Source organism: Dipteris shenzhenensis, chromosome 32, assembly GCF_047967505.1.
Source record: "Dipteris shenzhenensis isolate YYH24624 ecotype China chromosome 32, Dip_SZ_1.0, whole genome shotgun sequence".
NCBI lineage: Eukaryota > Viridiplantae > Streptophyta > Polypodiopsida > Gleicheniales > Dipteridaceae > Dipteris > Dipteris shenzhenensis.
Genome location: NC_141627.1, coordinates 31,716,800 through 31,737,308, shown reverse-complemented (window position 1 = coordinate 31,737,308; position 20,509 = coordinate 31,716,800). Strand labels below are relative to the sequence as shown.

At 42.4% G+C, this 20,509-nt stretch overlaps 1 protein-coding gene across 1 annotated transcript in view; it reads left to right on the top strand.

Annotated features, from left to right (window-relative positions):
* The first annotated feature begins 7,278 nt into the window (after positions 1 to 7,278).
* LOC147880616 (esterase/lipase/thioesterase family protein) overlaps positions 7,279 to 20,509 on the top strand; it is a 28,795-nt gene continuing 15,564 nt past the window's right edge. The window contains exons 1-7 of the mRNA XM_087370786.1: positions 7,279 to 7,567; positions 7,857 to 7,941; positions 8,434 to 8,504; positions 13,227 to 13,341; positions 13,854 to 13,933; positions 14,270 to 14,354; positions 14,436 to 14,516. Coding sequence (XP_087226912.1) covers positions 7,410 to 7,567; positions 7,857 to 7,941; positions 8,434 to 8,504; positions 13,227 to 13,341; positions 13,854 to 13,933; positions 14,270 to 14,354; positions 14,436 to 14,516 — 675 coding nt within the window. The 5' untranslated portion in view covers positions 7,279 to 7,409. The remainder of the gene's footprint in view (positions 7,568 to 7,856; positions 7,942 to 8,433; positions 8,505 to 13,226; positions 13,342 to 13,853; positions 13,934 to 14,269; positions 14,355 to 14,435; positions 14,517 to 20,509) is intronic.

Sequence of the window (20,509 nt, the reverse complement as noted above, 5' to 3'; positions counted from 1 at the left end):
TGGCTAAGAGAGTCTGCTACCACATTGAACTTTCCTTTCCTGTATGTCAATTGTATATCAAACTCTTGCATTAACTCAACCCATCTAGCTTTTCTACCTTTAAGCTCTAGCTGATTACAAATCCACTTAATGCTCTCCTGATCAAAGATGATCTCAAATTTTGCACCATATAAGTAGTGCCTCCACTTTTTTAAAGCATAGACTATAGCATATAGTTCCTTCTCATATGCTGAGTAATTCTGTTGGGCAAGATCTAATTTTTTGCTTTCAAATGCCACTCGTCGACCTTTTTGTATAAGTACCGCCCCAACAGTAAAATCATTGGCATCTATCATTAGGATCCACTACTTTTAAGACAGGAGCTGCCGCTATAGGTACCTTTAATTTTTCAAAACTTCTCTTTTGAGTTTCATCCCATATGAAGGTGCTTCCATTCCCCTTAAGCTGGTCCGTCATCGGAACAACAATCCTAGCGTAATCCTGGATGAATCTTCTATAGAATCCTGACAAACCTAAGAATATCTATAATTCTTCTAGATTTGTAGGATGTGGCCATTCCAATATGGCCCTTACTTTGTCAGGGTCCATACGAACCCCTTCTTGGGATATTATATGTCCCAAATATTTCACTTCTTTTGCAAAGAATTCACATTTGGATTCTTTAGCAAAGAGTGAATTATCTCTAAGCAACTGGAACACTTTTCACAAATGTTCCAAATGCTTTTTTTTTGTTTTACTATAAATAAGGATATCGTCTAAAAATACTATAGCCAATTTCCCTAGATACGGCCTTAAAACACTATTCATAAGTGTCATGAAAGTTGCTGGACCATTTGTTAATCCAAATGGCATTACCTTGAATTAATAATGCCCATACCTAGTACGAAATGATGTCTTAGGGATATCCTTTTCCCTAATTCGTACTCGGTCATATCCTGATCTTAAATCAATTTTAGTAAAGTATTTTGCCCCTTGCAATTGATCAAAGAGCTCATCAATGTGAGGCATAGGATACTTATTTTTTATGGTTATTTTATTTAGTGCTTGATAATCTATGCATAAATGCATAGTACCATCCTTTTTCTTTACTAGTAAAACTGGTGCAGACCAAGGTGAGCTACTTGTTTGGATTTGGCCCTTCCTAAGATATTCCGTTAACTGTCTTTCAACCTCACGTTCCTCCATTTGACTAAGCCTATACGGGGGTTTACAAACAGGGATAGATCTAGGAATTAAATCTATTTTATGATCTACTTCTCTCTTGGGAGGTAAACCATCAGGTAAATCAGACGAAAAAACATCTTTAAATTCAAACATTAAATCATTGAAAGAAGATTTATACTTTTTAACATTATCAAAAACAACATTACTTCTTTCTGATGCAAAAGACATAAAATCACCAACAAAAATAAGTTCACAAAGATATACCTCGCATTCTTCCTGGTGTAGTAGTCGTTCCAATTCCATCAAACAAATAAGAGGAGAGTTAGGCACATTATGTTCTCCTTGAATCTGGAAGACTCTACCCTCTTTTTCAAACATAATAAAGTTATTAAGATAACTCCTCTGTAAGCTATGCCCAAGACTATATAGCCATCTCGACCAAGCACTACATTTGTTTGATCGAGATGCATGATTTGGAAATCCAAGGCATCCTGATAACCTTGAATATCCACCTCTACACCATGTATCATGGTGTCCTTAACTTTTTTATCACTGCCCTTTGCCAAAGAGACCACATATTTATGGGCTCTGGGACTCTCAGGCAATTTTAATTTCTTAACTAACGAGTAGTTCGAGAAATTATGTGTTGCACTATCATCGACCATCACTCTTACTCTTTGCCCCTTAATTTTTCCACATATCCTCATTAAATCATGAGGACCAAAGGTGGGCTGCCACATTGCCGATGATAGACAGCACATGTGGGTGCTATCCTCATGATAGACCTCTACCTCAATGTACTTTTCGATACCATTAAGCGGCAACACTTGCACTTGTTTTTGTGGAGGTCTATTTGGGGCTTTAGCTCCCACTGGTTTATTTTTAGGGCAATCCCAAGCAGCATAGTTTTTACCCAAACATTTGAAGCAAAGATTTTCTTGCCTGGCCCTTTCATAATCCTCTTTCTTCAAGAGAGGATAATTTTGTTTGAGGTTTCTTACGTGGTGCCTAAGGAACCTCCTTCTTAAAGTGCCCCTTCCTTTTCAAATTGGGAAATTTATTGAACTTTGGAACAAAACCTGTTTGCTCTGAAGTTCCAACTTTGAATTTCCCCATCGTATCATCGTATATTTGGGCATACTTAATGGCTTCCTCAAAGGTTTTAAGAGAATTTCTTTTCACCTCAACCTTATAAGTGTCTTTGAGACCTCTCACGAAACCCTTATCTTTTGGAATTCATCAATTCCCTTCAGCTTAAGGACTGCCTCCCTATAATTCGTTATATACTGGACTAGAGTGTTTTTACCCATAGTGCAATTGTCCCAAGCCTCCCATGCTCTTTCTAATTCATGTTTTGGTAAAAACTCTTTTAGGAAGGCTTGTTCAAATTCAGTCCAGTATTAGGAATTCCATCACTCTCCCTGAGGCTCACCCACCATTTATAGGCTTCATTTCCAAGGGAAAGACTTGCTTCCACGACTTGATTTTCAGGAGGTGTATTCCTAAGTTGGTGGAAGTCTTGCCACTTTTACAAGAATGTATTAATCACATCTTTATTATGCTCTGTTTCTTCCCCATTGAAAATTGGTGGTTTTAAGTCCTTAAGGATGTTCAAGGTTTCTCTAAGTCGAGAGGTGGACCTCTCAACTTGATTAGGAGGAATCGACGACTTTTCAGTAATATTCAGCTAGGGTTTTCAATGTATCACTGATAACTCCTAGCTGTGTTTATATATTTTGTGTTCGAGTTTCAAGTTTAGTGAATTCCGTATACGAAATTCCATAATCACCATAATCTATGTCCTCCATATCCACGTTATCCTCTTGATTTTCAATTTGTACCTCCTCATGTGTTTCCTCTCCAACTATTGCTTTTCCCTTTGTAGCCCTTTCCTTGGCCTCCCTAATCATATCATTCCTTTCTGGAGTTGTTATTTTAAAGACGTATATTTTCCAAAAATTATAAAGCAAAGCGCTTTATGTCAGAGAGAAAAATGCGATGCCCACTTCCCTGGTATTTGTTTGAGGCGTTGGATATATCTTCGAAGTCGATGCACTTTTCTTTAATTCTGCTCTTTCCCTTCTTTGGATCTCAAACTCCTTAGTCTTTTACTTGAAATCGGCGAGGCTAAAGGTTGGAGAACCTTACGATCTTGAAAGAGAGAAAGGGGTGAAAAGGACTTAGATCCTTTGGAAAAAGAGGGGAGGTCTTAAATTGTGGAGAGGGGTAAAAAGACTATGGTGACATGGCTTTTACAAAGGTCTATGACCTTTATATGATGTGGCAAGTCTCTTTGTATGATGTGGCTTTTACAAAGCCTTAAGCCTTATTTGTCTGTGCAGGTCGTCAAATTGTGTGACGAGATCTTATGCTTGCATATCTCGCCACGCTCTCTCTCTCTCTCTCCTGCGAGTGTGGTTGGATCCCAAGCTTCCACCTTTGCATAAAAAAGGAGAAGACTCTCTATAAGTGGAAGAAGAGCTTGCAGTAGTCAAACTATAGGGGAGCGGAAGTATTCAAGTCGATGAAGAGCTTGCTGTAGAGGAGCTATGGTGGAGTGAAAGCAATTCCAAATCAGTGGCACCCACCAGTGATGCTGCATACAAGGAGATGACCTTTGGACACATAGGCTTGGAAGCTATCGTATCAAATAAGGTAGAAAAGGTTTGCATCGCCAATTGCCAGAAGACTTGCTATTACATGGCTGTCTCTCAGTACGAAATCAGCCTACCCACAACCACCTAGCAGCCAGCAGTTGAAGATGCAACAGCTCACAGCAGCTCGTGCGCATGAGTGGAAGATTGACATGAAACAAAGTATGCCATTTATGTAAAACTACAATTATGGTTGACATAACACAAAACCTCCATACAAATTACTTTTAGAATCCTTAAATACAAGATCACTCCCAAAATACAAAATTGACATAATTACAACAACAAAATTCATGAATTCAAGCATTATATGCCTATAAGAAACAAGAACATCAGCTCCACAAAAGTACATACCTACATCCTTCAATGTCGTTACAAATTTTGTTAGCATAGGCACTTGCACACTCATCCATGATTGAATACATAAAGAAACAACACACATAACCATCGAGGGATAGAAATGACCACAATTAGAATAATTAAAGAAGAGCAAACCTAATTTTCAACATTTATAGACCACCATTTGTAAATTTAAATATAATGTCCATTTTATATCTACACAACATAATAGCAAACACAACTGCTCAAAATGAGTCACTTCTAGGTGATTTTAATTTTGATATGTCTCAGCAAACTCCTCAATCAACAAATTTAGTTGGATCATATATGGAGCAACTTGCCCAAGAAATACACAGTTGCAACATCATGATTCACTTACTAGACAGACCATTCAATTGCATACATTCACATTGGATAAGCATTTCGTGATGACACTAACAAAAAAAAAGCAAGGCCATAATGGGATTGCCATCTTATTTCCATAAAGGTATAAATATAAGAACATGGGAAGAAAATATGTAATGTACAATCATATTGTAGTAATGCGTAGGTCATGAATGGATAAATCTAACATAGAGTTGACACATGTATGTCACGAATGGGTAAGTGTGACTTAGGGTTCACACATGCAAGCAAACACACATGTACACACATAACCATATGTACAAAGAAATAGAGACACATGCACACACTGACATCACATTCACACATAATTACACGCAGACACATAGGCTCAAGTGCTTGCATACACGTGTGACTGCACACATGTGTGTATCTATGTGCACATGTGTATGTGTGTTTTGCCTACGTATGCACACACATGTGAGGGTGTGTCTACATATAGGCATGTGCATATGTTGATACTTTAGGCATGTGTGAGTGTGTCTCTCTCTATGTGTGTGTGCATATTGTGTTACTATACAAGTGTGTTTCTATGTGTGGATGCTTGTGTTTATGTGGGTAAGCAAACATGCATAAAGATGCACACATATGGACGTATACATGCGTACACACATAAGGATAGATTGCATGGATATGTAGATAGAGACATACACACTCAAGCATACCCACAGAATCAACACACATGTGCATGTGTATAGACACATGCAACATGACGTGTATGCAGATATAGGCAAACGTGCACATATACATGTGTTGACATAAGTAAAGGCATTGCTTAGAAAATTTGATAAAAAGCATACAAATGTCAAGATTTGTAAGTATAGGTAGTCGCTTTCTCTCTCACTCTCTCACACACACATACACACACACACACACACACACACACACACACACACACACACACACATAGAACAAAAACTGTTTTTCCTAACTAAAAGCAATGCTGAGAGAGAGAGAGAGAGAGAGAGAGAGAACGAAAATTGTTTTTCCTAACTAAAAGCAATGCTAACTGAGGCTTAACCGAGATCCAGTTTGAAAATCCCCGAAGAAGCATTTAAATACTGAGATTTAAAAATAAAACCCATAATTTTATCCTGGGAATCAGGGGTGCGAGCCTAGAGACGTGGTAATGCAACTTCTCAGATCAAATCCAAGATGAGGGGCCTATAATGAACCACAAGGGAGCATGGGGAGAGTGCCGAAGAGACATTCTCAAGAAAGTATTGAAAACAAGAGGCACGGGTGCCGAGCACACTAGCCTTAGGAGTCCCTTAGAAGGAGTAAGGTGCATGGAGGGAGGAAGAGCAAGGTAAATTGCTAGACTGTATGTTGGTAAACTTTGGGTTTATTGAGTTGATAATGTCATTGCTTTGTATTTCACAGATAAGAGCTCTCCTAGATCAACGAATTGGGATAGTTGCATGCAAGGAAGCAAGGAAGATTCGGTAAAAGAGGTGGACTGTGACAAGCTATTTGGAAATGAATGTCCTCTAAGTAAATGCAGATCCTCACCCATTCCATTGGCGAAAATTCTTCTACTTAAGAAGTGTGGAAATTGCTTTCGACAGTTGAGCTGAGGATTGATCAATGCTCTTTCTTGTTTCTAGCTAGAGCATCCAGCCTATGTTGTTCCTACTCATAGTCTTCCACAAGCTTGACATCCTTATCTTTAAGTCTGATGCACCCATTGCTTTGCAAATTTGACGGGCTACTCCAATAGTATGAACTCGTTTGAGACTTTGACCTGGCAGTTGGTTCGAGCTGGCTCACTCCAAATACCCTCTCTCTCCATTGGAGGTTTGCTCTCCTGAGCCCCTTAATGTGTTATTTTTTTAATCTTTGGCTTGCTAAGTACGAAATATAAGGTGAAGGGAGTTGCCAGCACGTCGCACAGTGTAATTCAAAATGTGTTGAAGACTTTGGGAAAAAACATCAAGCAATGAGCTAAGTATCAAGAATATCACCTTGCTAAGTATCAAGAATCTCACCGTAATAAAATAGAATAAGCATCCCAGCAGGCGAACAAGTAGAAGTGGACCGCTATCAAGCTATAGATGGGAAGAAAAGGACAAGAGAGAACTGAAAACAAAAGCACCAACTCGTAAAAAAATATTTCGACTTAGTAACCATGACCATGCGTGGGGGCAGCAACACCATAGAGAAGGTCGTTCCGCAGGTAAATCTAAGGCTGAGAAAGCAAAAGGTCTGAGCGGTCAGTAGGGAACCCAAGGGAAATAGAGAAGGGAATAGAGCTCGTTGAGGTATTAGCTCCAAATTAAAAACGAAGTTGGTAGTAACGCTGATTCCAGGAACTGTGAGGTGAAGAGCCAAGTGTCATGAACCACAACGTTAGAGATCAGATACACATCATTTGAGCAAGTGAACGGGTGGAGGTGAAATGTGTCCAGGTGAAATGGAAATCACTTGACAAGCAAGTCCAAAACAAGTCTTCTTCAACCCTTGTTTCTCCTTGATTTTGCACGAACAGGAACCACAAATGAATACTGATCTCAAAAGACGAAAAACACCATGAAGAACATATACACCATGAGAAACTGTTTTCGAAAGAAGTAACTTCAGAAATGAGACGCAGGAACAGAAGAAGAAAAGAACGATCAAGAAGATATGGAATCAAAGGAACTTTCTTTTAACAAATGGGCAAAGGGATGGCCATTCCCACTTTAGACGGGCATCCTTTTGGTTGCTATAGTCTGCCCCTAGCGGGGCAGTGCTAACAAAGAGAGAAAACAAAGAATACAATATTAAGCATGTAAAAAAACCTGTAAAACGGCCATATATATATAAACTGGGGGAAAACCAATATGGTAAACAATCCAACAGTTTTACAAGATGCAGCAGCACTCAGGATTAGGGCATGGCTCAGCTCCACCATCTCTCACTGCCCTTCCCGAAGACGACGAAGATGAACATCAGGATCACAAGTTCCCCCCCTCTCTCAGCCACAGCAAATGCACTCCCTCCACTCTTCCCCACCGTGTCCCTTCACAGTACGCGCCTTCATTTCAGTTTAGATTATCTTGTATGCTCTGTAAAATCATGCATAGTCTTGTTGCAGCTCTGCCTTTTATCATTATCCTTTTGGATGCCATTTAGAGTATTTGATTTTGCATGTCGTTAACTGATACCAGCATCGTGTTAATCAGTACATGCAAGGAAGGTATCCTTAGTCATACTCGAGCTTGTCATGTCTAGGAATGGCTGATATAATGGCCTAGTTTCCATGCCCTGCGTCCTTATAAAAATAATTCTTTCAAACAAGCCTTTTGCGTTGTGCAGGCCTCCATCTAGCAAATATTCTACCGTGTCTTGGAAAGGACACTTCGACGAGGAAAGGGACATCTTGATACCGGATTCTGAAAATGTGAGTGCTTTCTTAAGAGTTCACGTATTGACTTTCTTGATTTGTCGCCTTTTAGGGTATAGCAGATGGTTCTGTGTACGTTTTCTGTGTGCGAACCTCTGAAAGACGGTTTTTTCAACAATGCCCTCGTTCTTACTCGCCTTTGAACAGCCTAATGCCAGTTAAACTAGTGTAGTGCAGTCGTCAGCTCATCGAAGGCCTGATCGATTAATGACATGTTTGCAGAAATTGATTTCATAACTTAGGAAGCACTTATTGAACAGGACTTGCACTGGCCTGAAAGTTGGAGGCCTAGGGCAATGAAACAGGGGACCATGAAATTTTATTTTAAAATATGTGGATGAGGACAGTATTAACTTCATATGAGGATTGTAAGCTGGGAGTTTACCAGTATAAAGAAGTGTTGGTTGTGTGATGAAGTTGTTGTGAGCCCTTTGCAAAGTACCTTATCCATAATTTTGGCTAATGCATTCTGGTTGTTTTGAAATGCAGAAATTCCATCTTTATAGTGCAGGAACTGAAGGCCCTGTTGTGTTCTGCCTGCATGGCGGTGGCTACTCAGGGTATGTGATATTCTTGAGAGAGAGAGAGAGAGAGAGAGAGAGAGAGAGAGATGCCCACGTGGCATCCAAACTTACTGCACGCACAGCAGGCTCTCAACCCCCCATTTCTATCTTGGTTCATGTCCTTTTGCTCTCTCATGCGGGGGCTTACAGGTGGGACAATGGACCCTAATTTCCAACGTTACATGCCTCGCTTCACCTTTTGCCTAAAGGAACACCTTGGTTGCATAAAAGTTGCACTGTGGCTAGAGAAAGATAAACAAACCATTCAACCGTGATGGTCAAGCAGCCTAAGGAATGCAAGAACATAAGAAACTCCTAGCTATGTTAAAACGAAACAACTATGGGGAAAGGAATGCCAATTCATCCAATATGCCCTGAGATGAAAGAAAAAATCACAGTGCCTCACATCTAGGGAAGAAGCTCTCATTGATCCCTAGTCACTTCAGAGGGACCATGACACCGATTCCAAAAACCAAGGGTACTGAGCACACATGCAGGGGACACATGCAGGGGCTGCCATGTGGACAACACCCTAGGCTGTTGGCCAAGCCTTTGAAGAATGTGCGCACATGCGTGTGCACATATATGCATTCTAGATGTTTTAGGATACTTAGAATCATTCATAATTGTCATGTGCATGGTGTGCCTAGGGTTGGATAGGAGGTGAACGTGGGTTACGTGATAGCATAGGATTGGATGGCTATTTTTAGCCAATATTGCTATATATAGAGATTGATTCATATATAGTGCTCGCTTTATATGGAGGGAGCTTTTCATAGCATTGTGCTATCTATAGCGGGTTTCCTTCTATATAGAGGGAGGGCCAGTGCTATTGTGTAGTTCAGTTGAGTGCTCCTCAACTGATGGATGGGGCTTGGACCCAAGTCGGGACTCTGGCCATCTACATGGCGGATCATAGGTGGTGTATCGAGGGCCCTCTGGATGGCGGTCTCAGGTGGTATGGAACACCTGGGTTAGATATGGGCCTATGGATGAGTCGAGCTGTAGCCCATGTGTTTGGGGGTGGTTGGGAGGATCGAGGCGCCTGCGCTATGATTCTGGTTGGATTGAGGACGAGATTCTAGGTCAATGATAGGGTCAGATCCTGCGGGGTCGTGTCATTTGGTATCAGAGCCGTCCTCTCACGATAGGTAGAGAGGTGAAGTAGCGCAAGAGATTTCCAGGTACGGTTCTCATATCTACGTAGGATTTTCCATATTCTCTTCTGTTCAAGAGGAACATATGGGGTTGGGAGTTGCGTTGGTAACTAGTGAAATCATTGGATTTCTTTGACTAGTTGGGATTCCTTTGTGGTTCGCCTTTAGAGAAGGAATTTGACGTTGGATTATTGTATGAGAATTCGGATTCGTTCATCAGCTACTTGTTTGAGGAGGGTACCTAACGTAGCAGATTCGATGAGGTTGATGGATGATGCGATTACATGAGCGCTTGGTAAGCTCTTGCGATGGGGATGATAAAAGGTGAGGATTAGGCCGTATAGGATTGAAGAAGCGGATGCGATTATCCAGGGCTGGATTGGGCTTATGAACTGGGATGAAGGAGTAATTCGCTGCTGATTGTTGCAGGCTGCGATGTTTTTCTGACGATCTACCACAGCATAGCTTTGATTTCCTTGTTTGGGCTAAATGCAAGGATTGGGTATGAAAAGCAACGCTTTCCAACAATAATTGCATGGTGCAGATCTCGTCCAAACGCCTTGTTTTGATAGTCTCTATTTGATGCGCCAGGAGCACCTTTCTTCTTCGATGCATTAGCACAACAACATGGACATGCATGGGCTTGCGTGGACTATTGCGTAGGAGATGGGCGATGCGAGCGTGGCGTTTAGGGGATCGTGGCCTTTGAGATCATTGCACAACGCTTTACTATTTTTTTGATTCGGCCAAGAATAGAAAAGCAACGCTGTTTTTGGCATCATGCTTTTGGAAAGTGTGGATGAGCTTTTCCTAAAAGCCCATGTGTTTTTTGATTCAAAGCATTAGGCTTTTTGGATTCTCACCATTATAAGACTCCCACCCTTGCTCTGTTTACCTTGATTTCCCCTTCACCCTCTTCGTTATCTTTCCTCATTCATTGCTCCACACCTGGTTCGCTATTCCTATGGAAGGCCATCAAAGCAATCAAACTCCATCGCAGGACAATTTCTAAATTGAGATGGAGGACGAGGCTACATCGAAGATTATTCCTCGTAGACTTCATGACTTGCTACGAGAGATGGATTCCTTGATGGATGAACTCTGGGCAGCTCTTCACTACTATAAAACCCCTCAGTATCAAAAATATATTGAAGAAGGCTCATGTTGTTCTAAATGTAAACAGCTTGTTTTAGAGTCTTTGTACCGCTTCCGAGTTATTGAGAAGCGATGAAGAAGTTCTAAATCCTCAGTTTTGACAGACACTACAAGTAGGTTGAATTGAATTGGGGGCAACCTGATTAGAATTTTTTCAAGGGCTGACTAAGATTCTTTACCCCGAGAGAAGCCATGTATTTTTTGGGTCAACCCTGGAGCTCCATAGTATAGACTCAATCTTAGGGAGGGTTACCACATCTCTTCTGATGATGGTCTATTAGTGCCTTGTTTAGAACTTGGTGTTCAATCTTGTTTTAAGAGATCTCGGATTGTATATTTCCGTACTCTTTGGATCACATAGGATGTTACTCCTATGATGGTTGACTATATACATGTCTAGAACAGTATCATTGATTGGATATAGCCAACTGAATTTTTATTGATTATCCTCATGTAGGGGCATTTCAAGGATAGATCAGGGGACCTAATTGTTCTGCGATGGAAAGTCTGTCATGTATTTTAACCCAAGAATTTGAATTACAAAGGTATTTCAAGAAATTGCAACCCAGGAATTGACCTTGAGGGGCTCAATTGATGGGGTTGTTAGAACAATGATTTTTCGATCTCAACCTAAGATTTTTGAGTTCAAGCGTATTTAGCATGATGAATATTTTTTCACGAATTCCCAAGTTAGAACTCAATAGATAAGGTTGATAGAATCATTTACCTTCCGGTACGGATTTTACCATGCTCGAGTACGGATATGTCAATGGAACTAACGCTGTGGATTGAGGCGTTACTTGATTTTCTCGATGAGAATACTCGACGATACGTAACCTTGTTTAGATTGAGAGATTTACTTTCCTTGGGTTGGTTATCAAAGATTGTGGCTTTGGCCTTAGATTCTCTTTTATTTGAATCTCATGGAAAGTATAGCACACTCAAATTGATAGTCAGAGTATAGTTATTGGCATTGACTCATCTTCACAGAGAGGTTTTGGGCTTTCTAGTGAACTCAGGAGTGAGTTCTTAGAGGAAGGGGAGTATGCCATGTCCATGGTGTACCTAGGGTTGGATAGCAAGTTAACGTGGGTTATAGGATAGCATAGGGCTGGATGGCTATTTTTAGTCGAGATTGCTATATATAGAGATTGATTCATATATAGTGCTCGCTTTATATGGAGGGAGCTATTCATAGCATTGTGCTATCTATAGTGGGTTTCCTTCTATATAAAGGGAAAGCCAGTGCTATTGTGTAGTTTAGTTGAGTGCTCCTCAACTGATGGATGGGGCTTGGACCCAGGCCGGGACTGTGGCCATCTACATGGTGGATCATAGGTGGTGTATCGAGGGTTCTCTGGACGGGCTCAAGCGGTTTGGGACACCTGGGCTAGATACAGGCCTATGGATGAGTCGAGCTGTAGCCCACGTGCTCGGGGTTGGTCGGGAGGATCGGAGGCGCTTGCGCTATGATTCTGGTTGGATGGAGGACGAGATTCTAGGTCAGTGACAGGGTCAGATCCTGCGGGGTTGTGTCAATAATCTCTTTTGTAGGTGCGCTATGCATCATTTTGGAACCCATTTACAGCCTCGATATAATCTTGTTGGACCTTCCATGGACATTAATAAGAACATATCATATCCTATCGTAATGATGAATTACCTTAGACTATTGTATACTTGCATATACATTGACAACCTCCCCTTCCAAATGTTTATCTATTGAGCACACAGCTTGCATTACAAAAGAAATACAATGTGGAATAAAGGAAAATGAGTCATCAGCTGCTTTTGAACTTATTCAAATGGAGGAAAGACAATTTAGCGAGAAATGAAGCAGTTATCGCTTGGGTGACTGGTACTGTAGAATCTTACCCTTAGTTCGATTAGATCTGCCGATGTGGCATCTCATTCATCCCTGCTGGTACACCTCTCTACTATGTCCTTTTCATTTGGGGGCTCACAGGTTGGGAGGTGACCCTAAAATCCCAACCCTACTGGTACACCTCCCCACGTCCTTTTCATTTGGGGGCTCACAGGTTGGGAGGTGACCCTAAAATCCCAACATCACAATGTTTGCTGGAATGCATATGGCTCTTTGCATGCTAAAAATTTTAAGGCATTGTGTATGTATATGCTTTTTCATGAATTTTCTCTCTGAATTGATTCCAAGAAATTTCTCTTTGTATGTGTGCTTGAAGTTTGTCATTAGGGAACATTGTTTTACTGTTGCCAATGAATGGTTTATTGGAACTAAGTTATTTCATCTATTTACAATTTTCTTCGTTCCTCTTCCCTCCTGTTCCTCAGATGACTGTATGTTTACAAAGTCTTTTCTGCTGCAGAAGGGTTTTGACAGTAAATATATCTTTAGACCTTCTTTTATGGAGCTGCTTGGACTTTGCAGGCTCTCCTTTGCATTGGCAGCTGGTATGATGAAAGAAAAAGCAAGAGTGGTGGCATTGGATTTGAGAGGCCATGGCTTGTCACAGACAGATGATGATACTGATCTTTCAATTGAGGCAGGGTGCAGTTAATCTCCTCTTTTTTTCGTCTTGCGTTCTGGAGCTTGTCGATCGTTCTGGAGCTTGTTGATCATGCTAGCTTATCGTGATAATCACATGTACTGCTGGGTCAGTTAAGAAAATATTAGCTGAACTGCTTATGTTGGTTTTGTATTTAATACGTCCCCAATGGACTGCTATAGCAATGAAAATGCATATGTGAGACACTGAAATGTTTTCTAAGGAATGCATTTGATTGATTAAGTAGTTTGAAGTAGATGGTGATATGCTTGATATTTTATTTTAATCTCAACAGTAGCACTGAACTAAAGTAGGTTATAAGTCTCCAAATTAATATTTAACATCTGACTACTTCAAAGGTCCCCTTTTGACATTTTAGCTCTGCTTGAAATTAATTAATGATCGAAGAAAAAAAATTAACATAAAGTTTGACTTAGGGTTTTGGAATCACAATCTAATACTAAGCTACTGTATTTTTTGCATGCTGTGACAACATAATGCTGATGCAGACGCTTTGCAAAGATGTTTTTGACGTGATTAATTCACTTTATGGAAATGCGGTTCCGGCCATAATACTGGTTGGTCACAGGTCTGTTTTCAAAATTTCACTCGCATTTGGAACAATGTTGGTTTTGGAATGACGAAGACATTACAATTTGTTTTAGTCATTATCTGGTAGCTTAAGGGATATGGGAACTTCTTTTCCATGTATGGTAAATTGTTGTTGGTACCCCAATGAAACTAAGTTATCGTTTTCAGGCTTATGTGACAATCATTTTATATGAATGGCTAGTTTTCTAGAGCTCAGGGTGGAAAGCTGTGCAGAGAATTGTAGTTTGTCGATTTCAGCTCAAAGGATACTATGTCGTTTACTAGGTTGGGATGTCAACAATAAGCTACTTTTATTGATTGGGATGTAGTACAGCATGGGAGGTGCGGTAGCTGTTCATTGTGCAGCAAAAAGGAAGATTCCTACCTTGGAAGGGCTTGTGGTCCTGGATGTTGTGGAGGTATTCAACTCTGCCTTCAATGATTGTTGCAATTGGGAAAGGGTTTTGTTTTTGAATTTGCTATTTTTGTGGAGATTGCAGGGTACTGCATTGGCATCGTTGGCTTATATGCAAAGTTTTCTTTCAAATCGCCCTCTGCACTTTTCCTCCCTGGATAAAGCGGTGCGTAACTTACGACATTACTTTCTTTCAAAATAACTGAATCTGGCAGTTCTCACAGTAAATTCAACAAAGGGTGAGATTCTTCCTGTTCCAGTATGTTTTTGAGAGCACCTACATGTACTTATCTCACTAATCCTGTCCCAAGATGAGAGCTTTGTGTACTTTTTTTGTACCTTGATTCTGTTTCCTGGTCAGTGTTTGTTGTCTTTCAGTTTAGATAAGTGTTACATTAGGATGTTATCTCAGGGCCATGTGTATTTCCCCCACCTTATCATGTACATGCCATTTATCTTCTTGAAGATCCTTTAACAAAGCAAGGGTGGCACATTTACCTGCTCTTTCTATGATGATGTAATGAGACTGTGTCAAATTCATTGGTTTACCAAAGACACTCCAGGAAGCATGTCCTTATAGAGCTCTTTGTTACTATGCCAATAAAAAGCGCTTTTTGAAGTCGAGTGACAAGTGCAGAGTAATGGAATGTCACGGGGATGTGATTTTCTATGTGCAAATAAGCCCGTGGATACTAAAAACCCCTAAGGTTTGATGTGGGAAGTAGGGTCCAATCCCTAGGTGCATCACTAGGCCCAAATGCTAGGCCAAGGCAAGGAAAAGAGGGTTCAAAAAGTTGACCCCAAGGAAGGGCATAAGTGTGTCATTGGTAAGTGGGTTAGGGGGCTTTAATGAGCCAAGTGGCAGTCCCTTGTGTGCATGTGATTGCAAGTGTTGACCTTCTCTCTCTAGCTTGGTTCCCTCTCTCTAGCCTTGCACCTTGGAGGGGTTATGTGATCACTGTACTGAATTTTCTCTCTTCCTTCTCTTGTGAGAAATTGCATGCAAATTGAGGCTGGCTGCACTTTAATCAAGGCACATTTATTATCCGTACGGGCTGTATGGCTGATTACACGCAAAATGAGGCACTGTACAAACAGATCCTGTTGGTTGTACAATCATTACACGCATCTTGAGGCCATTTTCTTTGCTTGTATGGCTGATTGCACGCATCTCAAGGCAAGTTTCCTGATTGTACGGCTGATTGCATGCAGCTGTACGGATTGTACGGGGCTGTTGGCATGCATTTCGATGCATTTTCTAGCAAGCTGTACAGACGTTCGGGCACACATTTCGATGCAGATTTTGCGTTCTCTCTTTCTCTCTCTCTCTCTCTCTCTCTCTCTCGTTCTAGAACATTCTCTCTCTTTCCTAGCTGCCCATTCCTCGTGCTGTCTCTTGCTTGGTGGATCTGCTGCCCCTTGGAGGTGTTCCAGCCTGGAACAGGACACCTGGGAGTTGTTTTGATGCCATTCAAGCTCATTTGCTGCTATCTCTTCATTTACTCATGACTGAGGTCAACTTGCGCCGTTGGGGGCCTGGACAAAGGATAGGTGCGAGGGCAGAGCTCGCCCCTCTTCCAAGGACAGCGGGTACGGTCGTTCTGACCTTCATTCTGATATCATTTGTCATTTTTGAAGACTGTTGTTGTTCTTTTGTTGTTTGAAGTTCTCTCTTGGCCATTCAGGCTGTGGATAGTCACCTAGATACAGAAGGTGTGCCTAGATTGGTGCCAAAGAGACAGTGCTGTGAATTTCTTCCTTGTGTTGATGCATTGTCACCCTGAGAGGCTGGACGTTGGATTGTGGGACTGCCAAATCCTCTAGAGCAAGCTGGATGCTTTGTGGAATGCATTGTCAGCTTTCAGCACACAGATAGTGGGAAATGCCTTAGCTTTGCCTTGGCAGTTTGGTTCTAGTGTGTGCTGGGGATTGGATGCCTTTTGAAGCCAGGAATTGGCTTGGACAGTGGAACTAGAGTGCAAGGGGTGAGCCCTTGTTGTAAAAGCATTTTCCATTGCCAGAAAAATTAAAAAAATACCGAAAGGGCTGCCAAAGCATTTGGGGCCAATCTGCGTCTCTTGTATTTGGTTTCTGAGAAGGGGCCCTCTAGCCTCCCTTTCAGTGTGTTTAAAGCTGGTTTCTCAGTGATATTTAACTAATGGAAGTGGCTGGAAATGATGCGTTGTGGCTGTGAATAGTGTGGATGTCAAGTTAGCTACGGTTTACTGCCCTCTAGCTTTTGCTAGAGGCCGGTTTCATGGATGGAGCAGATCATCTGGAATAAGTCTGATTAACGTCAGCTGAGTGACAAATTTAGCATATTGGAGCCACTTCTGAATCAATGTGTTGAATTTTGCTGAATGGGACAGAATCACTGCTTGTTTTAAGGGGCGACTCACTGGAGAACCTCTTTTGGTACCCAGAAACGTTTCAAATGTTTCTACGAAACGGTTTGTGGGTGAAACTCAAAAATTAGGGTTTTGGGCAAAATTTGTGGAGGCACCGCATGGACGATTCTGCAGCTACTGCTCGTTGCTCCCAGCCTGCTTCTTGCTGCCTATCTGCTCCAACTTTCTTACTTTCCCTTTCGTGCCTCTCCATCGCTTATCCCTCTCCATCCCTTGAGCCTTTGCAGGCTGCAGCCCGGCCTGGCTGTTTGCACTGTGGAAAGCCAGCCAGTCCTCATCATTATTTCCTCTCCATCTCTCATCCCTTTGCTTGCCTCTCCATCCATGGGGCCTCATCCTTCTTGGAATCATTGGCAGGCTGCAGCCTGGGTTGGCTGTTTTGGACTGTGGACAGCCAGCGAGTGCTTCTCATTTGAATCTTACCCTTTTAGGTTCAAGGCATTCTTTTCGGAGTCCCAACACCCACCATATCAATGAGAGACGGAAGCACCAACCGTGATGTGATTGACAAGACACCATCTTCATCAAGAAATATGGCGATTCTGGCACAAAGAAGATAGTTTGCAAGTATTGCGTTGAGGCATTGAGTTAATCAGCCCCTTGAGTTCGGATATGCAGAGATTCGATCCCTCCTCCATCTAAAGTTATTGGGGAGGGCCTATAGGCGAAAGTGGTACTAGAGAGCAAAGAGTGCATTGAGGCTGCATCATTGAATAATGGAGATCTTGAGGGCTTGGATGTGTTATGGGAGCCAGTATCTTTGTCACAAGTATGTGTATCTACCAAGCCTCCCCCGAGATAGCCCCTACTTTCTCCAATTTGTCCAATCCATTCATATCTGTGGGGCTTTTTGTTGTGATGGTAACTCCTCCACGGCCTCTTTCCAAGAGGAGACATGCTAATACTTGTACAATGACTTCTCTACAAGCTCCTTGGACACCAGCTTGTAAGCAAGAGGCAGAGTCTCTGTTTTTTTTTTCTTGCTCTTTTAATGTGTCAAGGATTCCTACATATAAGAAATTCTATGCACTTATAGTTGCAGCTAAAGCAGGAGCTCCTCTTTTACTTGTTAAGTCGGAGGTTCTCCGCACCACATGCTTGAAGAGACAGATGACACTTTCTTGGTACTCAGCTGGTAATAATCTATTAAGTTACACATTTCAAAATTCAAAATTATGTAACACATTGCAAGTGTGATTTTGCACGTTGTAAGTACTATTGTATTGCAACTTGAAAACAACGTCCTTTGAACGATTGATGTTGTTGCTTCTGCTCGAGCTCCCTTGAGCTAGTCTCTGCCTCCACTCCACGTTGTCACCTTGCATCCATCTCTGCTACCCCGCCTTGCAGCCATGCCTCCTTGGCTTCTCCTCTTCCACATGTCCCGTTGCTAGTCGCCCTCCATCTTGCGTGGCTGCGCGGCCTTTTTGTCCATTCTTCTCTCGCTCCAGTCGCCTTTCCCGCCTGCATTTCGTCTATTGCTGCTGGTGCTGCCTGCCACTGTCGCTGCACAGCAGCTCCTTCGCCTAATTCTTGATTTGCACGGGGGGAGTTTGTCCTCATCTTGTGATAGCGCTCCGCTTGGAGGCTGTTCCCTTGGTTTGGGGCCCTTGTGCTCGACTAGGATGATCTTATCCCAGGGTGGGTAGTGTGGATTGGTTCATGGATGGGGGACTTCCAGATTGGGATCCTGAACTTGTACAAGGGCATGTAGATAGCATCGCCTCCTTTCTGGAGACGGCTTACTGAGAGCCTTCCGGATATTGACTCTTGTATTGTTGGGGGGAACTTAAATAATCTCGAGTTTGAGGAGGGCAAGTAGGGCGGCTTTTCTGAGAGGAGCACGTGGGAGCAGTTCATCTTCACGATCAACCCGTGGTTGTAGGTGGAGTTTTTCAAACTTCCTGGTAGTCTTGGTAGTCTTTGCGTCTCCTTCGGTTAGCAGCCACTTGATAGATTCTACGTTGGGGATGGGGCTAGGTATAGAGGTTGACCCAGTGGTATTTTGGCAAGGACGACGATGTTAGATCACTCGGGTTGTGCTTCACTTAGAGCACCCCGCAGCGGACTCCCACAGAAAGGAATCCGTCCTTGATGCTATGCATCAGGAGGAGGTGGTGCAACAAGCCGTGGCAAAGATCTAGCTGCAGCCAGAGCGCCCCCCGTGGGTAGATAGGCCACCTAGGTGGCAGATCTGATTCAGAGGAGGAGTGAGGGGCTCCATGCTTAGGGTCTTCATTGATATTACTTACTCCAAAAGCGGGAAAGAGCACTGAGACAAGATTTGGCTTGTATAGAGTGACTAAGAGAGTAGGACCCAGCCTCACAATGACTCGTAAACCAATACGAGAGTGAGAGGCTTAACCTTCAAGCCAAAGAGATCCGTCGAGTTGAGTTCTCCTATCATTCCTCTAGCGACAATGGGTATAATAGGGAGACAGGATGACTAAGCAATTCTTTCAGACCACTAGTCCTCATTCAACAGGGACGCATCTTCAGTGACTGCGATCTGCATGAGATTTTAGAGATGACCATAGACTTGAAAGGCAACTGTTTTATCCAAGGAGGAGTCCTTCTAGGCCCTTGCAGCTCGAGAGGTAGTTTGTGCATATATCTCGGCAGTGGTCTCTATGAGTATGAAGCAAGCAGGTGGAAGCGCCCTTGGTTGATGAGAAGCTTGGGGAGGTCCTCAATTCTCTCCCTTCGTAGAAGTGTCCTGGGGAGGATGGATTGACACCATCCTTCTTCAAATACTTTTAGGAGTTCATTCACACTTCCTTTAGGTTGGTTTTTCAAGAGATCTTGGATAAGATGCGTGACTGCGATCTGCATGAGATTTTAGAGATGACCATAGACTTGAAAGGCAACTGTTTTATCCAAGGAGGAGTCCTTCTAGGCCCTTGCAGCTCGAGAGGTAGTTTGTGCATATATCTCGGCAGTGGTCTCTATGAGTATGAAGCAAGCAGGTGGAAGCGCCCTTGGTTGATGAGAAGCTTGGGGAGGTCCTCAATTCTCTCCCTTCGTAGAAGTGTCCTGGGGAGGATGGATTGACACCATCCTTCTTCAAATACTTTTAGGAGTTCATTCACACTTCCTTTAGGTTGGTTTTTCAAGAGATCTTGGATTGTGGCTTTCTTCGACAGTCCTTGAGGGTGGATTTGTTTAATTCGGAAGGGGGAGGGAGATAGGTTTTACATCTGTTAGTGGAGATCGGTTACTCTCTCAGACATTGCCTACAAGATCTTAGCTAAGGTCTTAAGATTGTGATTGCAGCCCCACCTTGCTGATATTATCCACGACATGTAGGCAAGTTTTATCTAGGAATGCAATATTCTGGACAATATCTTCATTTTCTGGGAGGAAGTTGATTGGGCTTGGGAGGAGTTTGTTGAGTCTATCACGATCCTTATTTGGCATTTCGAGAAGGCTTATTATAGGTGGAGTGATCTTTGGAGGGCACCATGCAAAGGATGGGTTTTCCAGACATGTGGATTTGAGAGATCTCGGTGAGATGCATATCACCGGTCACATGGGGGTGGCCTTTCCTCTCTCTCTCTCGCTTAGTAGGATAGAGTTCCCTCCTCTCTCTCTCTCTCTCTCTCTCTCTCTCTCTCTGTGGCGGAGGCTCTGGGCTATTTAATGCGTTCTCAAGCAGCATGCCTTATTGGTTTGCGACTCCTGATTCGTCAGGAGGAGCTACTTGACCAAATCAGTCGGCTTCCTCATAGTGGCTAAGAAGGTTTAAGAGATC